Source organism: Solanum dulcamara, chromosome 3 (genome assembly GCF_947179165.1).
Source record: "Solanum dulcamara chromosome 3, daSolDulc1.2, whole genome shotgun sequence".
Classification (NCBI taxonomy): Eukaryota; Viridiplantae; Streptophyta; class Magnoliopsida; order Solanales; family Solanaceae; genus Solanum; species Solanum dulcamara.
This window is the reverse complement of record NC_077239.1, coordinates 39,104,557-39,128,584: the sequence shown is the minus strand read 5'-3', so window position 1 is coordinate 39,128,584 and position 24,028 is coordinate 39,104,557. Positions and strand designations below refer to the sequence as shown.

General features: G+C 36.3%; 1 protein-coding gene across 3 annotated transcripts; it reads left to right on the top strand.

The window, feature by feature from the left end:
- Nucleotides 1-1,265: 1,265 nt before the first annotated feature.
- On the top strand, nt 1,266-22,914 carry LOC129882540 (uncharacterized). Of its 3 annotated transcripts, none has more exons than XM_055956888.1 (15): nt 1,266-1,462; nt 1,537-1,624; nt 1,715-1,761; nt 1,986-2,075; nt 2,219-2,272; nt 5,118-5,195; nt 5,289-5,357; nt 5,438-5,593; nt 5,665-5,797; nt 13,258-13,298; nt 13,687-13,776; nt 13,857-13,961; nt 14,763-14,942; nt 22,324-22,427; nt 22,525-22,914. In XM_055956888.1, exons 1-15 carry the CDS (start codon nt 1,427-1,429, stop codon nt 22,598-22,600), a joined length of 1,347 nt encoding a protein of 448 aa, XP_055812863.1. In that variant the 5' UTR covers nt 1,266-1,426; the 3' UTR covers nt 22,601-22,914. The 3 variants fall into 3 exon arrangements, with proteins under 3 accessions (XP_055812863.1, XP_055812861.1, XP_055812862.1); XM_055956886.1 differs by having other exon boundaries at nt 1,271-1,462; nt 22,318-22,427; XM_055956887.1 differs by having other exon boundaries at nt 1,276-1,462; nt 5,671-5,797; nt 22,318-22,427.
- Nucleotides 22,915-24,028: the final 1,114 nt, after the last annotated feature.

The window sequence follows — 24,028 nt, the reverse complement described above, 5'->3', positions numbered from 1 at the left end:
TAATATGAAATAGGACTTGAAAGTTTATAGATTTTTTTTATAATGACAGGTTATTTTATGAGAGTCATCTGACTTGCATTGACATAGCGTCAGCTTATTCCCATCTACAATGACTTTAAAGCCACCAATAGATTTCCACTAATTAGGTTTAATCAATTTAATGCACCCAATTATTACATTCAACACACAATCAAGTTCATTAACTTCAAGGATATTACATTCAACACAAAATCAAGTTCATTGACTTCAACCATACAAACTAGCAAACATAAACACTTTCAAACTTACATCAACCCAAGGAAATGCTTCAACTAGCTATTTTGATCCAAACAACAATACTTTCAAACTTATCTCAACCACGAATATACTTTTAAAATGCACTATTAAATAGTGCAGGGAGTAATAGGGTCCGTCCAAAGTTTGTGATTGTTACAATAATGTTCGTTAAAATTCGAATATTTTTCAGACCATTATCCCTTAATCAAACAAACGTTTCTTTACTTTAAAAATAATGCTATAGTAGCTTATACATTCACACATCTTCCCCACAATAGAAAAGTATCTCTGACCAAGAAACGAGCATTGTGCATGTATTTCCTTTTTCTCTTCCATTCTAATATTTTCTTTTTCTCTTCAATTCTTTTAATTATTAATCTGAAAGATAAGAGGAACTAATCAAGAAAAAATGAAATTGATTTTCATAATTTCTTGATTTTACAGAAGCATGAGAATTTTGTTAAAGATCAAATTAGAGGAGGAAAATTGGAGAGGGTATGTTTTCAAGGTTAAAATATATCTTTTACTGTAAATAGATTGTATATTGTATATTCCTATCTTTATGATCATCTTTTTATTATTTTTACATTATTTCTTAGAAAGTGTTATTTTAAGTTCATGCATATATATATATAGTTGTTTCAATAACCACCTTTATAGCAAGTCATATTTTTTTTACTATAGAGAACATACAAAAGTATTAAAAATTGATCAAAGAATAATATTTTTTTGTATATCATTCATTAGAAGTACCCGAGTATGCGATTATGCTACTTATTTAAAGTTTAAATTAGAATATTCTCAACATTTTTAATTTCAAATTTTTATAATCTGCCTTTAATATTTTAATTCCCAACATTTCTCATATTCACAAGAATCTCAGAAAAGGATTAGTCACAAGTTCAATGGTGTCATTTATGACCGCGTGAAGCGCGGACTTATTTCCTAGTTATAGAAAATGCAAAATTCTTTTTACACGTTTATTTGGTCCGTTTGACTTTTTGTATTATTTAGGTTCCGGACTCTTGAGGGAAGTTGGAAGTGGTAGGTGAAATTTGGGTTAGGCAAACAGCGGAGATTAGGTCATTTCTGTGAGCATTGGAGCAGCCGAGACAGGTCCTTTCTGTGAGCATTGGATTTGATTTCCGCTATGGAGTCTCGTCACGCTTCTCTTGGTCGTCGAACGGTATCAATTTTATTCCTCCGCAATCGTCGTTTCTCATTTCCAAACTTTTCCATATCTTGTTTGTATGTATGCAGTTGGAAGAAATTCGTCAAAAAAGAGCAGCAGAGAGAATAAGTAAAACGTCTTCTGGACTAGATCTTACTAAACGTTCAAACACTAATGGTACGTCTCCTCTCTGTACTAACAAAATTTAATCAGCAATCTTTTTCTCCATTCTTCTCATCTTAATATTTTTACCATCTTTTTTGCCAGAGGTTTTGGGGATTAAAAAATCTGAGAGTGCAACTCGGCTATCAGAGGTCTCAATTTGCATTTCTATTCAGTATATTTTTTCCCTTTATTGTGAATGCTTAATTGACAAACTGCACAGGAATCAAAGTTTACATTCCTCTGTATACGATTAGGTTAATTTCATAACGACGAAAAATTCTTCCTTTAAGAAGCCTATATATAGTATTTTTTTTAATTTAGTTTTATTGTGTACTCTGGCCTTTGAGTTAAATATCTAAACATCCATCTGCAGAATGATATCACTGGCTTAGTTTCTCAATTGAAAGTTGTGCAAAGAAAAAACGCAGAACTAGATGAAGAAAATAGAGCACTGGCCTCAAAGGTATTTGCTTCTTTGCTCCCAAATTGCCAGCTTTATCAACTGTCTTTTTTGAGCTGGAGTACGTTAGATGTTTTTTTAAGTACTTTGTGAATGTACTAATGAATGTCTCCTGTTCATGTCTTTTCTTAAATTTTCTTATTCAGCTTCAGACAAAAGAAGTTGAGAACAACATGTTGCAAAATCGTCTTAATGATCTGGTAATGCAGCTTCCGAATGTTATATTTATACTCTTTTGTCCAAGGAAAAGGATGTTGTTATTTTAATTATAGTTTCTTGGATGGAGACCAGTCATGTAAATGGTCCACATAGAATGGGTTCGTTCTGGAAAAAGTTATATGATCAGTTATTTGAAAGTCATCAATTCTCTGAATGTAGTTAAAGAATTTATGGGATTGAAATCGATAATGTCCCTTTTTATTTATAAGGTAAATGTTTCATTCATATAAACTTCCAGCACTAAGATTCAAGCTCTGGAAAGTAAATATCGCTATGAAGGTGTCATTCTTTGTCTGGTTGGTGATTAGGAATGCTTGCCTAACTCAAGATAAGCTACAAAGAAGAGGTCTTCAGATTTGTTCAAGATATCTTTTGTGTGAACAGGAGGTGAAAACAATGAACACTTATTCCTACACTGCAGGACAACTATAAATCTGTGGCACATGTTCTTTTGTATTTTGGGAATAACTTGGGTAATACCTAGTTCTACTTTGGCGCTGTTGAACAGTTGGTAGAGTATTGAGAATAGAGGTGGGGAGGAGGACTGCTGGAAGATAATTCGTTCTTGCGTTTGGTGGATAGTGTGGAAAGAAATAAATGGTAGACATTTTGAAGGCACTAGCGGTTCTATCGAGAAAATTAGGATGAATTGTCTCAGCTTGTTCTTTTTTTGTGTAAACAGAATATGTTGGGGGAAGTAGGAGAGTTAGTATATTGAATTGACAATGTATAATTGTATAGGGTTCTGGGCAGGGGCTTGTAAGCTTCCAACTTAGCACATTTTTCTAGGGTGGCTAAGTTTTTATATAATAGAACTGTTACTTATCTCAAAAAAATAAAAGATTCAAGCTCTGTGCCAAGGCAAAACTAACTTTTTTAGTGGAGAAGGGTAGAGAGGTAGACTAGTCATCCTTGAGTTTCTAAGGCTGTGTTTGGCTCCAGAAAATTCGATCATTAAAAACATGTTCCAGCCCAAAGATACTGAAAAAGGGATACAAAAGGTAACCAACGACCTCACAATGCTGGAATGCCTATTATCCTCAATTCCCTTTCCACAGAGGAAGCATCTGCTGCATGACTGCAGACCTGTTTTCTGTATATTTGTCCGTGTCAAACATTTATCATGACCAATATGCAGCTGAAACATACCACACATTATATTGGAATTTTGGCTCCCCAAATGATCTTTAAAGGCCATGAAGGAAAACTTTCTGCTGCTAGTAAAATTTATAGCAGGATTGTACACGCCATTGCTCTGTCCAGTCCATAGCAAAGTATCCTCATTTTCAGCATCTAGTGGTACCAGACTTAATTCTTGCAGCAAGATTGTCATCCTTCATTTTCCCAATCAAACAACCCCTTATAAAGCTCAAACACCACTCATTTTCACATCTCTGTTGCGCCACAGTAACAGCTCGATAATGTCCCGTGAATGGTTGTAACTTTTAACAATCAGCAACTTTTGGGAGTGAATATCAGGGCTTTGATTAAATTCATTCTCAAAAAAGAACAAGGAATACAAGGACTTTGATAACGTATGACTTTGGTAGTGGATGTTGTTCCTACTCTCTTTGTCCTAATTTATGTGACACTCTTTCCTTTGTAGTCCGTCTCAAAAAGAATGGCACCTTTCTATATATAATAACAATTTTACATTAAACTTCCCATTTACCCTTAATGGGACAATTTACCGGCACACATTTATCTATGACTTCTTTTAGACCCCAAGTTTCAAAAGTATTTATTTCATTCTACTCTGTTCCTAGTCAAACACCTTCACATTTATGGAGGGAGTTTTATTCACATTTATGGAGGGAGTATTATTTACAGATATTGTAATATGAAACAAATATCATTACATTGTTAATATGGTCTTTATCTGCTCATATCCTAGCACTATTGTGTTCATTCATGGATGGGGTCATGATGCTGCAAATTTACTTTAAATTTAAGATCTTAGTACAACAATATATTTGGTTGTACTTTCATTATAGAATATGTTATTCTGCATATTTGGTAGTCATCCTTCAATTTCCGAATCAAACAACCCCTTATAAAGCTCAAACACCACTCATTTCCACATCTCAGTTGCACCACAATAACAGCTCGATAATGTCCCTTTAATGAGTGTAACTTTTAACAATCAAAAAGTATTGGGAGTGAATATAAAGACTTTGATAAAGTTCATTCTCAAAGAGAAAAGGAATAGAAGGACTTTGATAAAGTATGAATAAGGTAGTGGACTTTGTTCCTACTCCCTTTGTCCCAATTTATGTGACACTCTTTCCATTTTAGTCAGTCCCAAAAAGAACGACACCTTTCTATATAGAGTAACAATTTTACATTAAACTTCCCGTTTACCCTTAATGAAACGATTTACCGCCACACATTTATCTATGACTTGTTTTAGACCACAAATTTCAAAAGTAGTTCCTTCATTCTACTCAGTGCCTATTATAACACCTTCACATTTATGGGTTGGAGGGATTATTATTTCTAGGCATTGTAATATGAAACAAATATCATTACCTTATTGATATGGTCTTTATCTGCTCATATCCTAGCACTATTGTGTTCATTCGTGGATGAGGTCATGATGCCGCAAATTTACTTTAAATTTTAAATCTTTGTACAACAATATATTTGGTTGTGATTTCACTATAGAATAGATTATTCTGCACAATTGGATCCTTTTCCTTAGATGATAAACCATTCTGAATTTGTCTTCACTTTGCTGAAAGGAGGAACAAAAAAGAATTTAAGTAAGATGTTGGGACCTCTTTTCAGTAGATAGGTGGCTTCACTTTCTTTTCTTTGGAACTGTAGGAGCAAAACACAATACCTTCATTAAGAAAAGCACTCAAGGATGTTGCCATGGAAAAGGATGCAGCAGTTGTTGCGCGAGTACATATCATGTCTACTACCATTCTATTGTTTTTTAAACCTTATATATGCTCTATCTTCCTTTCTCATATGAGCCCTGTTATTCAAATATAGGAGGATCTTTCAGCTCTGCTTCGTACAATCAAGAAACGTTTGAAGGAAGTAGAAGAGGAACAATATCGGGTATGCAAATATTTTATTTCACTAAAATGAGTTGAAGTGGAATAGTATACCTTAATACATTTGAATCATTTTGGAATTAGGCTGAAGAGGACGCAGCATCTCTAAGAGCAGAAATTAACTCATTACAGCAGCAAGCTATGACTGGTCCTCTTAGTGGTTTAACTTCAATGAATTTTCCGCCAGATCATATGCATGCTATGGAGAAGGAGCTAGCAAATTTAAAGTCTCAATTAGAGGTTACATTGTTTGTTTATGTTGTCATGATTATCCCTTTAAGCTTTATTTATTTGCTATACCATTTTTTAAGTTACAGCAAGTGACCCTGTTGAGGCAACAAGAAAGACAGCAGTTAGTGGAGGAGAAAGCGCATGTATCTGCACTAAGTTCTCAAAAGCAGGATTTGGAAGAGAAGCTTGCTGTTATGTCCAAAAATGTCTCAGGTATATATCGTTCAGAATTTTAGATAGAAGTGCTTAGCTCTTATGAATTAGTATAAATGTAAATGTCCAGATACAGCATGCAGAGTAGTCAAACAATGGAAATAAGATCTTAAAGGTTATTGAGTAAGGGAGTAAGTAAAGATGGAAGAATACCCATCGATGATACAAAATTTGTCACAACGTCGAATGTGCAGAGTATAAAATAATTGTTAAAGATCGACAAAATCACAATTGAATGTCTTGAACAAATCCAAGGCTGGTAGGTCCAAAATTCTAAGATCGGAAATTCCAACAAGAGGTGAAATTGAGAGATTGATGTGCAACATGAAGAGTGTTGGTTGGTGTGAAGGTGAAATATAACAATAGTGTATATTTCATTGTTTAGTTCTCATCGGAGGCGATATGGGTTTGAAGCTACATACCACTTGTCACCCGTGGCTATGTTGAATGGTGAAAACTAAGGCCAAAGCGTGTTTGATAAGATTGCTGGGTTATCGATACATTGATGGTTGGAATTTTTTTCCCGTTCTGTTAGAGAGGTTATGATTGAGCTTAATACAAATGCTGAGGGAATTGTGTCCTAGGTCATAAATTCGAGCTTGCGCAGCCCATTGTTCTGAATTTTGAAGGATGCAGTTGGCCCAAAAGGTTGGTTCTAGACAAATTTCTTGGTCATAAGAAAAATGAACTCCATTTTCAGTTTGCTAAGATTCGCAAAATCTAGAACATTTGATAGAGATTAAATACCCTAAACAAGCAATTAAGCAACATCTGCACTATAAGATACCTTCATGTGGATGTAATGCCCTTGAAAACACTCTTGCAAGTCTTCAAGCAACAATTGTTAACTCTTCAAATCTCACAAAAAAGTCATCATTCATCAAATGAAAGCTTTAAACTAACCATTCTAGGATAATAGATATTTTCTTATTTATACCAGGTTTAAATTGTTTGATATGCTTTACTTGAGACGATGGTCTATCGGAGACAACCTCTCTACCCTTATAAAAATATTTAAGACTGCCACCCTCCCCAGACTCCACTTGTGGGATTTCACTGCCAACCTCTTGTTCAAGATTTACTTGTCTCTCAATTTCGAGACGATCCATATATTTTATTCTAGTTTTCGACAATTTTTCAGTTTGTTCCTTTTCAATTGAGGTCACCTAGATGTCCAAAGCAGTCCTTACTAGTTTTCTTGATGCAATTAATGGAATACTTTAAAAAACTTGATAAAAAAGAGAAATTATGGAGAAGTGGAACTAAGCAAAACAATTTCTATTATTCATGTTGATCAAATCCAATCATAAATAGGAAAAAATGGACTCTTCACTTATAGTCTCATTTGTTAGTTGTTAATTTCTCTACTTTTTTTTCTTGCTTTTTTTTTTTGGTTGAAGTGATGGCCTATAAATTAGATGAAAATTATGGGAGCAATATTCTAGAAAAAAACATCTGTAACTTGCATGTTTGAACTAAATTACGCAAGCATTAAAGTATGTAAGTTTGAATTTAGTAATAATTAATGCATTTTTATTGGGGCAAGTGTCAATCAATCAACTAATCTCTATTTCAAACTAGTTTTGGTCGGTTTAAATAACCTATTGTAATCCATTTTGTCAGTATTCAAGTAACTCATCATTGTTTGCTAACATTGATGTTGACCCTAAATAACTACAATGTTCCTCTGCTTTGGCAAAAATATAGGCAGAGTTAATCAGATAATAGTTGGGTAAGATGTTTCTGAAAATATCGAAGTGTTGGTATCTAAATATTTCTTGTCTCGCCAGGAAATAACGGGCAATGGTAATTGGATCTTTATACAACAACATACTTAGTGTATTTCACAAGTGAGGTTGGGAGGGTAGGTTGTACCTAGACCTTACCCTACCTTTGTGGGGGTAGATAAGTCGTTTTTGATAGACCATCGGCTCAAAAGAAGTGTAATCAAAGCATTATTGAAAGGAAATAACGACTACAAAGTAACAAAGGTAAACAAAGCAAATGAAACAAGTAATAGTAAAAATGAAGAGTAAGATACAACGCGAATACGAAGTTCAATCCGGAAAAAAGTGAAAAGTTTTCATTGCTAAACGCCTCCTTAAATAATTCTACTAAATAAGGAGAAGATGAGAAGAGGAGACTTGTCCCTTGGCTCTCCTACTTGAAAGTACAACACCACTAGGTATTTTAACCCCGGGGATGCGGTCCTCATAAATATACAAATCAGGATCGACCCATGCTAGGCTTTTAGCCCTTGGGCTGCCACCCATAATTATATAGGTTGTGATCGGTCCATGCTAGTTATTACCACCCCTGAGCTGCCACCTCTAAATACAAGAATTAGGATCAGTCCATGGTAGGTATTTTAACCCCTGAGCTGCCACCCATAATTATATAGATTCACTTTACCTTGTCTCTTTAATCTTTGAGATTGTTCTTGTGGTGGTCATAAATCTTTTGATATTTGGGACTATATACCAGTGATGTAGGCATGTGAATAAAATATTTGAGGCAATAACAATGATATAGGAAGAAAAATGTAACGTCAATGTGATACTTCGGAACTTTTATGATTCAATGAAGTTCATTGGGCACAAAGAATATATACAGTCTGATACAGATAGTCCATGAAGGTGTGGGACAATCAAGGACATTAGGACATGTAGCAAATTAATCAGTAAGGTGTATAACAAGTGAGAAAGTGATTCTACTTAGCAGATGCTTCATTTAAAACACATTTGGACATTTCAAATGGGGTATACATGCATTTCTAATGGAAACGTGTAATTCCTCAAATGCAGAGGTAAGGACTGTGTAAGATGATACGATAGCTAAACACTTAGTTGATGATGTCAAATGAAAGGGTGCATAAACATGTGAACTAATGAGGCACATGGACAGATCCAAAATAAGGGACAAGTGTACATTCCATGCAAAGACATATAAAATGTAAAATGGACAAAATATGTATCCGGCATAGGAACTCTCATAACATGTGCAATGTAGGATCTTATTGACTCAATAAATCCTCATTTGACTTAGAGGACAACTCATGAAACTTACTGTTTAGAGTAACTTTGTCATACCAATACTTGAAAGTATAAACACATCAATATAGGATAATGAACTCATATAGGAGTAGTTTGACACATTTGTGAAACCATGAATGGTAAAAGGTTAATCATTAACTACACTGGAGATTGTACACCATCACAACATATCTTTTACTATGTGAATCACTTAGAAAACTCACTTTGTTGGTACACAGAATATAGGACTTCATGCCAAAGAATATGAAATTGAATAGCCTTACATACCTTGCTGCTTAACTCTGGTATTAAAATGATTTAATTTTCTCTCCTTTGGATTATTATTTACAATGAAATAAGTGGTAAAACTATTATTAATAGCTAATCAATCAATTTAGGTTACTTGATCTCCCCAAAATAGTAACCGGAAAATAAATCCGTGACTTATCAAATCAATGGTGTTCTTTCCTTCCTTTCTCCTCTAATCATTTTTATACTATACAACCTTCTTATAAGGTCCCCGTAAACTTGAAGACTTCATAACACACAAAATCCAATTAAGTGGTGTATCACACTCTCCTTTCATACTTCATTATAGCTCCACTCGACCTTTCTATGAGGTCACCCACTACCTCCCAACAACTATTCATATATACAACTCCTAAACAATATTAAAATCAGTCAACACAATAGGAAAATATTAAACTTAGGGTTTTCAATCACCTTCCCGTGAGTTCTTAACAATAATATGTATAAAATTCTCTATCCAAACCTACACATAAAGAGCTTAAACTCCTTTTCTCACTTAAACCAAATAAGAGAAAACTCTCTTAATAACAAAGAAAAGTTGGGCAGTCAACTTGAGGAAAGGTTTGCCCCTTATTTTAAACAAGAACAACATGAAATCCTAATCTTTCATGGAAGAATCAAGCTAAACCCATAAAATTTTTACTTACCTTGACTCGAAATGAGGAAGGTTTCTCCAAGAACCCTAGAAGCATTTTGAGGTGGCTGTGATAGCATTGAGAGAAAGGGAGAGCGTTGGAGATAAATTGATTTTTCTATATAATTGTGCACTTCACTGCCTATATCCTCTTCATTTTTGTCCACAATTCACTAAGTAGGTGATGCACCTACTTGGCCATTTTTAAGTTGCTCAAATGTCAAACTAGGTGATGCACCTACTTCCCCTTATTAAATCTATTTAGCTCAGGTAGGTGATGCAGCTACTTGCTCTTATTAAGTTGGTTAAAATGTCTAAGTAGATGATGCACCTACTTGTCACCTACTAGCTTAATTAGTCAAGCAAGCACCTCACTTATTTTATCCCATTTTCCGAATCCTAATTCCTTTACTTAAACTTAACACTCGACTCTAAACTTTAAGCTTCGTTACCACCTTACTTCTCAAGTTTAAATATGTCTGTCAATACTAACTTAGTGGTATACATGTTGAAATGTACGGGGTGTTACATAGACCTACCCTTCCTCATCCTTATCTCGATGACCTCCCAGACTTTTGTAGTGTGACTTAATAGGTTGATATCCCTATAGTTTCAATTTTGAATATCACTCTTGTTCTTGTATATTAAAACCATTGTACTCCATCTCTATTCCTATGACATTCTAGCTGTCCTAAAAATTACATTAAACGATCCAATTAGCAACTCCATACCTACTTCACATGAGTTCTTCCGATGAAAACCAAACTCGATCGCTCTTTTCCTCTATATCCTACAAATTACTTCCTTAACCTCCTTAGACTTTATGCACCAAAATAATGGAGGCAGCTCGGTGCACTAAAGTTTTCGATTTACACAGGGTCTGGGGAAGGGCCCGACCACAAGGGTCTATTATATGCAGCCTTACCTTGCATTTCTGCTAGAGGCTGTTTTCAAGGCTTGAACCTTGGTCACATGAAAACACTTTAGTAGTTATTCCAAGGCTCCCCTTCATGCACCAACAATACCCAAAATCCCAACAACTCTTGAATGCTCTAATTTCCTCGCATAATATCCCTATCACCCTCCTCATTCAAGAGCTTATGTAAATACTTTTTCCATCTTCATCTAATGTGTGCCACTTTTACAAATATCTCACCATTCTCGTCCTTGATGTACTTCAATTGGTCAGGTCACAGGCTTTCCTCTCTCTCGTCTTGGTGAGCCTATACTTCTTATCCCTACCTTTGTCCTCGAGTTCTTCATACAAGTGCATACAACCTCTCGTCAATGCTTTCCACCAACATCGGATAAGCAACCTTCTTGGCTCCTACTTTTCTGTGGACCTCTCCATCCCACCACCAGTCTTCTTTATGTCTACCTACGTTACCCCTTGAAACCCCTAACACCTCTCTAGCTGCTCCTTGATGCAGTCCGTTGTCCTAGTCCACATACTATCACCAATCTCTTCCCCAAGCTCTTGGGCTTTAGTATTAGTCTGGCCTCCCCTTTTAATCCTTGGTTGGCCATATAGAGCTATGTTGCTCAGATTTGTCAAAAATGCTGACAGACGCTTGCCAGATCCTTCCAAAATTGTGCATTGTCGTGTGCGGCAACATTCATTGAGAGTCCGAGCAACATAGATATAGAGCCCTCTTCTTCCTCCTCCTATTGATGTTTTAATCCATAACTATGAGCTTATGTTGAGTTGTAAGATTCTTGCTCAAAATAACCTTGAAGTCCTTTGCATAAATCTCTATCGCCCTTCCTAAGGAGTAGGTAATCTGTCTAGGTCTGAACAGCCGCACTATGGTAGGTCACCAAGTGCTCCTCTTTCTTTTGAAAACTCGAGTTAGCTAAGACCAAATCGAAAGATTTAGTGAAATCTAAGAGTGGAACTCTTCGTTTCTATCCCCAAAGTTGAAACCATCATGTACATCATCATAGCCCTTCGATGTGGTCCCTACTTGATCATTAAAATCTCCTAGAAATAGCTTCTCGGTGTGCGGGGTGTCTTTCACAACCTCATACAACTGAAGAGCTTTTTGACCTCCTTGTCTAAACTCGTCTGTGCACCTTATGCACATCTAAATCCTTGCCTTGTTTCCCACCCATTTGGTTTCCTGGACACAAGCTACATTGATCTATCTTTTCTTGAGAATCTTTACTAACTCTATTGATTTCCCCTCAAGGTCCCTATGTCCCAAGACCCAATCCACAACCTAGAATCTCCCTTGGTACCCTTGCCACCCCTGACCCCCGTTCCTGCTTTAAACTACCATCAAACCCCGAAGCCACTAATGCAGATAACAAAAATATGAAAGGCTGGACAAGAGCTAAAATCAAACAGCATCTGGACAAGAACTATAGCAAAGATCAAGAAGGTAAGGGATAAAGGCAGATAAGGGATAAAGGCAGATAAGGGAGGAACAATGCATAGAATTACACTATCTCCCACTAATTAACTTTGAAAGCTATTATCTGAGGCAGACATAACAAAAGTAAAGAGAAAACAAGAAACTGCAAAGACCTAACAGAACATAGCTCAGCTGAATGTAAATTTAAATACAGCGCAAAGACAACCTGTGGTGCGGCAAGTCTTGAAGAACAAAGAACCTGCTTTTATGGCTTCACAAAGTAGCTGAAAATTGCTCGCTGCTATGAGTACTGTTCCGATTTGATACTGGTCGGACCTTGTTAATATAGAGGTCGCTGGAAAATAGCATCTCTTCTCCGGTCAGATCTTGGATGAGAATGCGAAGAATTGGTCGCAGTTCGGTGAAGAAGACAAATGACAAAGTCGAGTTCACCGTCTCTCTTTGGCTCCGATAGTGGACCAGAAACTAGGGTTCCGTCCGCAGCAGAAAAGAGGAGAAAAACCCGAAACTTACCAAATCTGGGACGACAGCGTCGACGGTGGTAGGTGGTGTAGGAGAGATGGATCGGCGATGCGGTGGGTTGGAGAGATGGATCAGCAACGCGGTGACGTAGGGGAGATGGATCGGCGACGCCGGCGTATGTGGCGGAGGGGAGAAGGTTACATGGAAAGAGAAGAGGCAGAAAGTTATGGGGAGAGAGAAGAGACAGGAGGCATTGAGGAAAAGAAAGACTTCGGAGGTAAAGGTAAAATAGTAGTTATAAGCTCAAAATTGAGGGTGTCCACTCCATAATGTCAGAAGAGCCTATGTGGATTGATGAAGGTCATTATCCAATAAACTCATGTCTATCAATAATAATAGAAAGTAATGCAGGTCATATCGAAGAAAGCGAAGGGAAGTGCAAACAATCTGAAAATAGTTTTTTTGAAACTACAATCTGAAAATATTACTGCACAACAAAATTTAGAAAGTGAAAAAGAAACAAGAATCACCTAACATAGTTAACTATAAATCATGTGCATATTACATGAACTTCTCTTTTGCTACGGCCAGTTGGCTGTCTCTTGATATCTGTTGGTCTTTTCTGTATTATTGTGCTATTTATTACAGGTGAAGTCTCCGGAAAGGCATCCCAGAAGACATTCTCGGAGGTAATTAATGTGTCTGCAGTTGACAAGAAAAAATTCAGCATGTTAAATTTGAGTCGGCTAATATTTTCTGTGGAAAGGAAAATGATTGTCCAATGAGCATAAATTATTAAAATTCTTGTTCTTTGTATCATGTTGCTAAATCCCCTTGCAGTGTAATTGCCCTGTTGACTCAATTCTTGCTGTGCAAAAAAACTGTTCCTCAATGATGGGTTTGTTTCTTATGGTCTTTTTACCACAGTTAAATTCTTTTGCTAATTCCCTTCATCTTTTTGGCCTCTTCAAAAAAAGTTTTCGGTCGTACTTTGGTAACTTTCATGTGCTTAATTTATTATAAAGTTTTGGTAGAACAATGTTCTTTGAGTTTAAGGTCTTATTTCAACCCTTTAAGGAAGACAAGGTGAGGCTTGAAAAGCAATTACTTGATATGGCAGTGGCTATTGAAAGATTGGAAAGTAGCCGGCAGAAACTTCTAATGGAGGTATACCCTCCATCCTCTATTTTTGTTTTTTCATTTTGCAATGTGAAATTTGAAATCATTCCATTCTGTTCTTATTTCAGATTGATTCACAATCCTCAGAGATAGAGAGGCTATTCGAGGAAAATTCTAATCTTTCTTCCTCTCGTCAAGAAGCTCTAGGGGTGGCAGTGCAGTGGGAGAATCAGGTAATTTTAAGTTCTTGAAGTTAAATGAGGATGAGAAGATGGTATGAGGCCTATTCACATTGCTTTGAGGTATCTTTGAAATATTCTTATATGTAGTTTCTTCCATGTCCTGTTTCAATAGTAGTAAATGATGCTCTGTATATAATTATTGACAAGTCTGTTATACTTTTTCTTAATGTAATCTTTGATTGTAATAAATAGTTGACGGAATGGAGGAAGGTTTATGAGTGTCATTTCTCTCATAAGGTTGGTACTGAAAAGTATGGGTATTTGCAAAAGAGTTACCTCAGAAGAACTTGGCAATCAATCCTGCAATTTGTCACCGTCAAAACCAAATAGTCTTGATGAATGTGTTGATAAATATCTCCGGATTGAAATCAAAGCATGAAGTGCTAATAGTACCACTGAGAACAAAAAAGATGTCTAACCTTTCTTAAATTCAGAAATCAGAACAATCAAAACATCATCTTCTTGAGGAAGATTTTGGGTTGGCTGGCTTCTGCTACCTGCAAATTCTTGAAGTATTCAATAGTTTACTCAGTTTGGCTACACGTGATTTTTTTCCCTACTCCTTAAGCATAAGCTGTGCTTAAGCAAAATTCTTATACGCAACAGCGGTCTTATTTATCTAACTTCTGCTCTTGGAGGCAATCAGTTGGTTGAATATATTTCCTTCTTTGGCGTACAAGGATAGTTTTCTTCAAATTATATTGTAATTTATTACACCCTTGGTAATGTAGCTCCAATGTCCCGAATGTCTCTTCTGGTCAAATGCATTATTTTTGAAGTACTCCCATGCAGGTCAAAGATTGTCTCAAGCAAAATGAGGAGCTTCGTGTCGTGTTGGATAAGTTGAGGACTGACCAAGCTGCAATAGCAACTGCAAACAACAACCTGATCCAGCAAGGCGTCTCGGAATCTATCAAAGGCAGCAAAAATGAAATTCAAGGCACAAAATATGCTGAAATCATCTCCATCAAGGTTGTTCATCAAACTCTTATTATGTTACTATTTGCTACTCCTTCCATCCCATTTTATGTGACATCTCTGTTCCATTTAATGTGACATCTTTGTTCCATTTAATGTGACACTCTTTCCTTTTTAATCTGTCCCAAAAAGAATGCAGTGTTTTGAGAAGCGAGAAGTGGAAAAAAGCGACGGGCTCGCTTCACAGAAGCGTGGAGCGAAATGCATGCTTTTTTCAGAAAAAGTGCTATTAGTATAAAAATATAAAATATAAAATATGCATAGATAATGAAATCTGCCCCATTGGCATATTCACTTCAACTTCATCATCCATTTCATCATCATCAACAAGATTAACCATGGATGCTTCAGGATTCATTTGAGTTTTAAATTCATTTTTTTTCCATAAAATACTCTACCCTCTGAAATGAGGGATGTAAGGGAGCCACTACGAAGAAGTTCCGGGAGTTAGATTTTTCTAAATAATTAGAACTTATTGTTGAAGATAAAGGTCCGCCTCATGGTATCCAAGTTGAAAGCGCCTCTTTTTCCGAAGAGATTCTTGCCAACACAACACCGTTTGAGAGAGAATGAATTCGGGACCTTTGGACACACTTTAACATCTTATAACCACCAATAAGATGCTTCTTGTGACAAAATATTCCGCCATTATATGTCATATCACAAAAAACACATTTGATTTTTGTGTTACTTCCCATGACAATTTCATATGCCCAAGCTGGATTCCTTTTTTGTGCCATTAAGAAAATACAACTTACTACAAAGAAAAAATAGAATAATAATTCAGTCACACAAGTCAAATTGGCAAAACAATAATAGAGCAGCTGCAGCAAAATTAAAAAAGCAACTGCAGCAAAATTTAAACAAAAAAATAATAAAGCAGCCACATTATGTGGAAAAAAACCAGAGCATATGCTTTATCTTCAAAAAAAAAAGGGCCAAACTGCTGAATAAAACTTGAAAAAAATAATTCTTCGCAGGCGGCAGTTGCGCAGAAATAGAAAAAAAAGAAGAGAAGAAGAGATGAAGAGAAGAACATCGCAGCAGTTGCGCAGACGGCAGAACTGCTGAATGGAAATAAAAATAAAAATAGAAAGCGAAGAACAGAAGAAGAGAAGAAGAGAAGAAGAAAAACTAACCTGGTTGAACAGTCGAAGTTGAAGAAGAAGTCGCAGCAGCTTGGAATAATTAATTATAAGTTTTACAGATTTTTTTAAAAAATAAAAACCCTAGTGCCGCTTTTTCAAAAAAAGCGAGCTTTTTTCTCGCTTCTTCCATGAAGCGCACACTTTTTTGAAATCGCTTCGCTTCACGGTGTTGAAGCGCTAGTGCCTTGCCTCGCTTCGCTTCACGCTTAAAGCGAGCGCTTCAGCGCTTTTTCACAACACTGAAAGAATGTCACCTTACTATAATTAGAAACAATTTTAACTTTAAAATTTCCTTTTTACCCTTAATGAAATGACTTATACCCCATAAATATCTAAGGATTGTTTTAGACCATAAGTTTTAAAATTCTTTCTTAAATAGTGTGCCAAGTCAAATGGTATGGGACGGAGGTGTATTTGAATTTGAATCTGGTTCACTGGTATCCTGAAATGCAATGGAACAATTGTCACACCTTGCCTTGCAATCATTTTGGTCGAATAGAAGACAGATAGATGCATTAGAACTCTAATGAAAGAACTACTCGTTTTTATCCAAGCATGTATACTGCAATTTCTGAATAGTCGGTTATGACATTTTATTTTCAAGATACATATTGACAGTGTCAAGGCCCAAAACTCCTAAGTCTTGGAACCTACTCCGCAATCCAGTAGGCCGTTCTAATTCCATTTTAAACCGGTTTTCATTAATTACATGCATAAATTAAAGCATAAGAAACAATTATTAGTCATAGAAGTGTCTCAATAGATATAGGTGTGGAAAAGCGTAAATACATCAATGTAATCTAGTGATATGAGTATAAGAGCGACTAAGATGAAGGTAAACACAGAATTTGGGTCAAATAACTGTCTGGAAAGAAAGACGGGGAATAAAGATAGTAGGAGCCTAGTGTTTCGGAATAACCAAACAACTCACCCTTAAATCTCCAAAATCAACCACTGATCAGACAAAAGATCTGTACAAGTGCATGGATTTAGATCTGTACACAAGAGTGCTACATATGTAGCATGAGTATGGGGAACAACATGTACTCAACAAGTATCATTGACCAACCCAACAAGGTAGTGGCAAGGGTTGGTCTTTAAAATATTTGGTACTACACTTGAACAATTAAATAGCTTTCAAAAGATAAAAAATCAACAAAAGAGATGGAATGAGCAAACCCAGAAGAAACCATGACATCAACATTTAAAGAGGATACATAAACTACAGGAGGTGACCTACGATTAGGGCCTACGGGTCGTAGGTCCTTTGACGATCCGTCGAAATGGTTCGTAGAACCTATGTCCAAAATCGGGATTACACCTCACATCGTACGACCTTGACCTACGGGTCATAGGTGGTCCTACGAGTCGTAGGACTCGCGCATAGAAGTAGTGCACACAAAATAGTAGCTACTGGAATTGATCGCCACTTCTACGACTCGAGTCTACGGGTCGTAAACCTTCTTACGAGTCGTAGACTTCTCTCTTCCTGCACACTTCCAAAACAGTTTTTGATGAACCCCACTCTATGGGTCAAGAAAAACACCTTTGAACTTGTCCCAATTGTTTCCACCTGAGCACACACAAGTGTACGTGGTCTTACAAGTAATAAATTGGCTCCTTTCAGAACTGGATTGTCGAACCCAAAGGACTTTAATCAGGCGTGAATAATATTTCCAATTGACTAAATTGTTCGCGTGTGTTGCAAAAAAGTTGATTTCAATTATATTGTGTACTAAGTTATTGAAACTACAATTAAGCAACAATTCAGAAATTTAATAAGTTGTGATCAAATGAGTAAGTAATTCCAGGATTGTAGCACTTGCAGATTTCAGGTCTAACACACTTCACTTTGGCATTTAGTGGGTCTTTTCAATCACTGTTTACAAGGTTGATTTTACAATCATGGTCTCTCGACCTCTAATTGCCTACCTCTGTTGACAGCCTAACTACATCGTCGAGCGGGGATATGCATGAACCAACACAGATGCATTAATCCTATCATCTTGTTTATTAACCAAGTATGATGTACATGTATGTGTCACGGACATCATATACACGAATCATCCTAGGCAATTCTAGAACAAACATATTCCTTATATTTTAATGTTCTATCTCTTTTCCGTCTTTCGAGTTTCGGGTAGACAACTAATGTACTTTAATGGTGATCAAGCATTAAAATAGTCTAAATGAGAATATAAGAGCAATTATATGAAAGACACCATTTTCAACCAAAGCAAACTATATTAAACCTTCATCTTATGGTTATAACCCTAGAACAAGGGATTCTAGCCACTCATAATGTTTAGAAGAATCAAAAACATAATTAATAACATAAAAAAACAACTTACAAATGAAAGAGAAGAAGAAATAAAACCCTAGGAGAGTTCTCCTTTTGTCTTCCTTCGTCAAAACCTTAATTAAAAACTGAATGTTTTAAAATAGAATACAAGTGGACTATTTATAGCCTCGAAAAATGCAAAGTTGCAATCCCTGAAGCAAAGTCCGCAATGTGGAGGTGTTTCTGCGCAGTTCAATTTTTCATTTTCTTCTTCGGCGAAATTTATTCTATCCAGAACCAGGTCCGCGGCTACCTGGCGCGCACCACACTATTACGTCAAATAAACTCCAAGTGTTGGAATTAATTTGTTGAAGCTTAATGCGCGATGCAGACACACTCCTATATGATGCATTTTCTTCACATTTGTTCCCAACTTCTCCTTTAAGCTCCACTTTCAATTCAATCATCTTTTGAATGTCCATTCTTCTTCATTTAGTCCCGAAAGTGTTTAATCATGTTGGTTAGCTATATTCATACACAAGCACTCTAAAAATGACTTAGATTATAAGAATTTTCTCTCAAACTCTACTATGAACATGGGTTATTTTGGCTATTGGATGCATAAATGCACCCAAGATCACCAATCTTTTGAATCCTTTCAACAAACTCGTGTGGACCTTCGTCCACCTTAGAACCATGGAATTTTGGAGGATTCATCTGATTGAAGTCTCGAACCCTTGTTGCCGCCATACGCACATTTGGATTCACGGTAGCTATAACCTCACCGTTGACTTGGGCCACCATGGCTTGGCAAGCACTTGAAAAGCAGGCCTAAACCCATCAGTGACCTGCTCGGCCAAAGAATCAACCTGAGCTTGAGGTGCTTGATGTTCCTCATCTTGATTTACGTTTTTTCTCAATGGAGTTCTTCTTGCAGGCATGATTCTGAAACACATAGAACATGAGTTAGAAAGAAACTTTATAGATTTCAATTCTATCGCACGACTTAAGAGTGATGAAAGAAGTGAAGTTTCATAAACGTCTCGTAGCCTTTTATTCATAGATGTGGCGTGTTTCACATCGATAAACAAGACTTTACTTAATGTGGCTTGTTAGACACCCTTGGATACTTAAATCTGATGCTCTGATACCTAGTTTATCACGATTCAAGCTACACCCTAGACGTGACACGACAAATAAGATCCGGAATGACCCTAAACAATTTTCTTAGCATAAGCATGACTTAAGATAACAAGATAAATCAAGGTAAACTGAAAGCTGAAGATAAATCTCAACAGTAATCTCATCATAGAAATCTCAAAGGAGAGAAATGTGAGTATAAAGACTAATAAAGCGGAAATTATACTAGTCTGACATAGCCTCTACTATCACATGTGTGGCATAGGACAAGTCCAAACCCTAGCTCACGAAATGAATTGAAACTGTATGAAGTCTGAAAATGAAAAGACATAAGGAACTCATAAAGTGGTCATGCCCTTGAACCATGAGGACTCACCAAATAGTGCAACGTAGATAGGATTCAATACTAACTGCGAGCGGGATGGGAAGCACCGTGACCTACATTATAAAACAATATAGGCAAGAGAAGTATGTGGTCAGTACTATGGAATGTACTGAGTATGAAGAATGTGCAATGCATGACATAAAACATGGTAGTGCAATGAACAAACTAAAAGATGACATAATTCTTTAAAACATCGTTAGAAAGATAAAACATGGTCAATGCAATATTCGTAAGAAAATCATAAGCTTAACATAACATAAGTGGAGAGATACTGTAACCGACATAAATCATATGAGCTATAACATGGAGTCCGGTCTCATCCCTCCCACACCGAAAATAGATTGTCCTATTTGCCAAGGTAATGACCATTAACGTGAGCCATTTGTGGATCCACTAGCTAGGGCGAATTAAGGCAAATCCTACGGGGCACGTAGTTTTGGGACCTAGGTAATCCCCCCTGGTCTAAGTCGGTGCTAGGTAATACTTTGAACAAGAATAGTCTTAATCATAACATAATCTTTGAAAATGGTAATAGTCTTGTAAGACCGAATTCATCATAACATACTTGAAAATCATAAGAATAGCTCCTTTAATAAATCATGATTTCATAACGTATTCATAAAGACACTTATCTAAGCATCTAAATCATGATAGGCTTGTTCATAGAAAGTCATGGAAATCTTTCATGATAAGAATACCTCACCTTTTGAAGCAACCTTGTTTTCGTAAAAACATCATTGATACTTTATCAAAAAGTATTCTTAAAATCTTAGTTCTTCAAATTCATGATACATGCATAATATTAAAATATAGTTCATAACCACAAAATAGGCATAATGCATGAGTTCATGGGAAATTCATCAAAAACGTGTAATTAAGATTGAATCATGCACAATAAGATCATTGAGAATGAATAACAACATAATTGATTGAACCCAATACAAAAAGCATCCAAAAACCTAGGGTTAGGAAGAAATCATAAAGAAGAATTGAAAATACTTATGGACTACATGGATGAAATTCCCACGTACCTCAATGGAATCCTAGCTTGAAATTAAAAGAGACTTGAATATCCCTGAATAGGAAATGTCTAAAATATCCCTGAAATTAAATTGTCGGAGGGGACCTACGGGCCCTACCTACGGGTCGTAGGTCACTCTATGGGTCGTCAAAAAGGCTCATGGAATTAGGTGAGAAATTCGAGTTTCTGAAGTTTGGTCTATGGCCACCCCCCTACGGGCCGTAGATTCTTCTCTGAGTCGTAGGTATCACTTATCCTGTACAACATTGAAATTAGACTCTCTGAATCTCACCTATGACCTCACCTACGGGCTGTAGGTCCATCTACGGACCGTCATGTTGGTCCGTAGAAAATGTTCTGACTTGATATTTTACCAACCTTCTAAATCCTTCCTACGAACCCCTTTACGGACCGTAAGACCTTATACAGTTGGTAGGTCACACCCGTAGATCAGATCTGTGAATCAATATTTTTCCCAAGTGTCCAAGCTCACCTACGACTGCCCTCCTACGAATCGTAGGACCTTGTACGGTCCGTAGGTGGCTTCATGGGAGTTGACCCCCACATATGTTCTGCAACTTTTTCTTTTAAATCTCACTTTGCAACTTCCGAGGTGTTACAGTATGCCATTCCGCCTTGCTTGAACACACGCATATGCTTGCGACAATGCCCACACGCATGGCCGCCTCTCCTGCGCGAACGCTTCCTTCTCCAGCACGAATGCGGTGCCCTTCCCATGTCAGCCCTCTATGTGACCACGACATTTGTTGTCCCATCGTGGGCACTCGATAGCAACAAAACAAAAAAGCCTCAAATGTTAGCCCATTTTGTGGTTTTAGCCCCTGAAACTCACCCGAATCCCTTGGAATGCAAACCAAACATGAAAACTATTCCAAAATCCCCTACGAACTTGTTGGAACCCTAAAATCACCAATTCGAGGTCGTCTAGACACATATGATCGTGGTCAATTCTTATTCTTCAAAATCACCAATTTTTTCTTAAATGTATGAATCACTCCCAAGCCCCTCAGGAGTACCGAACTATTCAAACAAGTCGTAAATCATCAGACAGACTTATAAGAACTTTCAAACCTCAATTTCGAGCCCATTAACCCCAAGTATCGACTCTGGTCGCCTCCTTAGTTTTCCAACTTTTAGATTTTTATTTTCTTCTCCAAAACGCAACTGAATTCCTCGTGACCCATGTCAGCCGTACCCACAAGTCATAAAACACATAATTAACCTACGGGAAGTCTCATTTAGGTCAAAAAATGTTCTAATACTCAAAAGCATCCGGATGGATCGTTCCAGACAGATTGAGTTCCTTGTCATTGTGAAATTGGTGCAGTATAAACTAATATTAGTTATGTCCTTCCAATTGGGTGTTCATTTAGGGTCAGCTAGCTGAAGAGCAGAGCAAAACAGAAGCCTTGTCTGCTGAAATCTTGCAGCTTAATGCACGGCTCCAGCAGGCCACGCAAGCATACAGTGGTCTCACTCGCATGTATGTATCTAATCTTGCTCTTAAACTTGTTGACGTATTCATAAGCAATCTGCTGATATCATTTGTTGTTATTAACTACCATTTAAATATTTTCCAGCTATAAACCTGTTCTATGGAACATCCAGAATAGTCTCGTGAAGTTGAAACAAGATAGCACGGTAAGAGTCCAGTGAAGGTGTAAAATTTTAAGTGGTTCAGTGAAGTTGAGGCAACAATTACATGGTGAATGGGCAATGTAGGCACAAAGTACATATGAGTTTTGCTAATGTACTATATGAAGGTACATCCCAGCTTCATTATCACAACCATTCGTTCTAACAATATTTTACGATAACGATTGGATTTTCTCGAGAAATGATTTTTCATGTTATATTTTACTTCTTTATAACAACATTCTATCTATAACAACAATGACATTCATACCTAATGTACTCTCTATAAAATTACATATACTCGAATATTGTTACAATAATATACTTTTGAAATATTTATGGTAATCATTATTAATGTCTTGCACAAAGTAAATTTCAAGTATGAATAATCTAAAAGAAAAAAAATGTATTTAAATGATGCCCATCAGTTATAGTCATAATTTCACGAGGAAAGACTACTAGTGTTTCCATTTTTTTTTTTACATTCATACTTTCTATTTTTTTTTGGTTCAATTGGTTAACAAATACATTCCTTCTTGGTTCACAAAATTATTACACTAATTTTTAATGTACTTTTATTTATAACAACTAAATGAGATTTAAATGTCAAATATATAACATCATCTCACTACAGTAGTCATAAAATTTTCAAATAAATGCTATTACTATAATGAGGTTTTACTGTAGTAGGTTAGCACCTTCCACATTTTTTTGATTTCCTTAAATACCTTTAGCGGTCAATTACAATATGTTTTGTTTTTCCTGTCATTTTATCCTGAATTTATGTCTCCTTTCTGCTTCTTTCGGTTAGCCCACCTACAGACCCGTTTGAGATAAAACTCCTGCTCTAGGTATCCGAGGCATCATCTTTCTTGTTCAATATCATTGAAGAGTTTTGAATTTTCTTTTGTAACCCAGCATTCTCTAATTCTTCAAAAGACAAACTCATAAATAATGGGCAAAAGAACATCAAATTCCAGGTAAGCGACGAGCATGAGGAAAATGTTATGACCTTTAATTTTCAGAAGTAAAAATGTATATATTTAATATAAGCTTTCACAGGAAAAAAAGAGTAAAGTTGTTAGAAAAGCAATAATTAGGATGGATGTACTGTAAATAATTTACGCCTATGAATTACCGGAGATGGGAAAATTGTTTGCAGAAGAGAAGGAAACTTTTCTATATGTCAAAGATGTTTTGTTGTAGTTGGGTGCCAAGGGATAACGGCTATTGCAGATTTAAATTGAGAAGTGAAATACGGGAGAGGAGGAGAGGAGAAAGGGGCACGAATACCCTATTTTGGTGCCACCATTTAATTAGTACCATCTTAATTTGCATGAATACTCGAATAACAAAAACTATTCATCATTTGGATGATAGAAATTAATTCTCTAAATGGCCACCTAAGTTTTGGAAATTATGTTCAAATATTATTTTTATTTTATTTAG

Excerpts from the sequence above, each read along its gene's own strand:
- LOC129882540 (XM_055956886.1), top strand. The coding sequence starts at position 1,427 with ATGGAGTCTCGTCACGCTTCTCTTGGTCGTCGAACG. Across the intron at positions 5,196-5,288 it reads ATGCAGCAGTTGTTGCGCGA|GAGGATCTTTCAGCTCTGCT; the intron begins GTACATATCATG and ends ATTCAAATATAG. Across the intron at positions 5,594-5,664 it reads ATTTAAAGTCTCAATTAGAG|TTACAGCAAGTGACCCTGTT; the intron begins GTTACATTGTTT and ends CCATTTTTTAAG.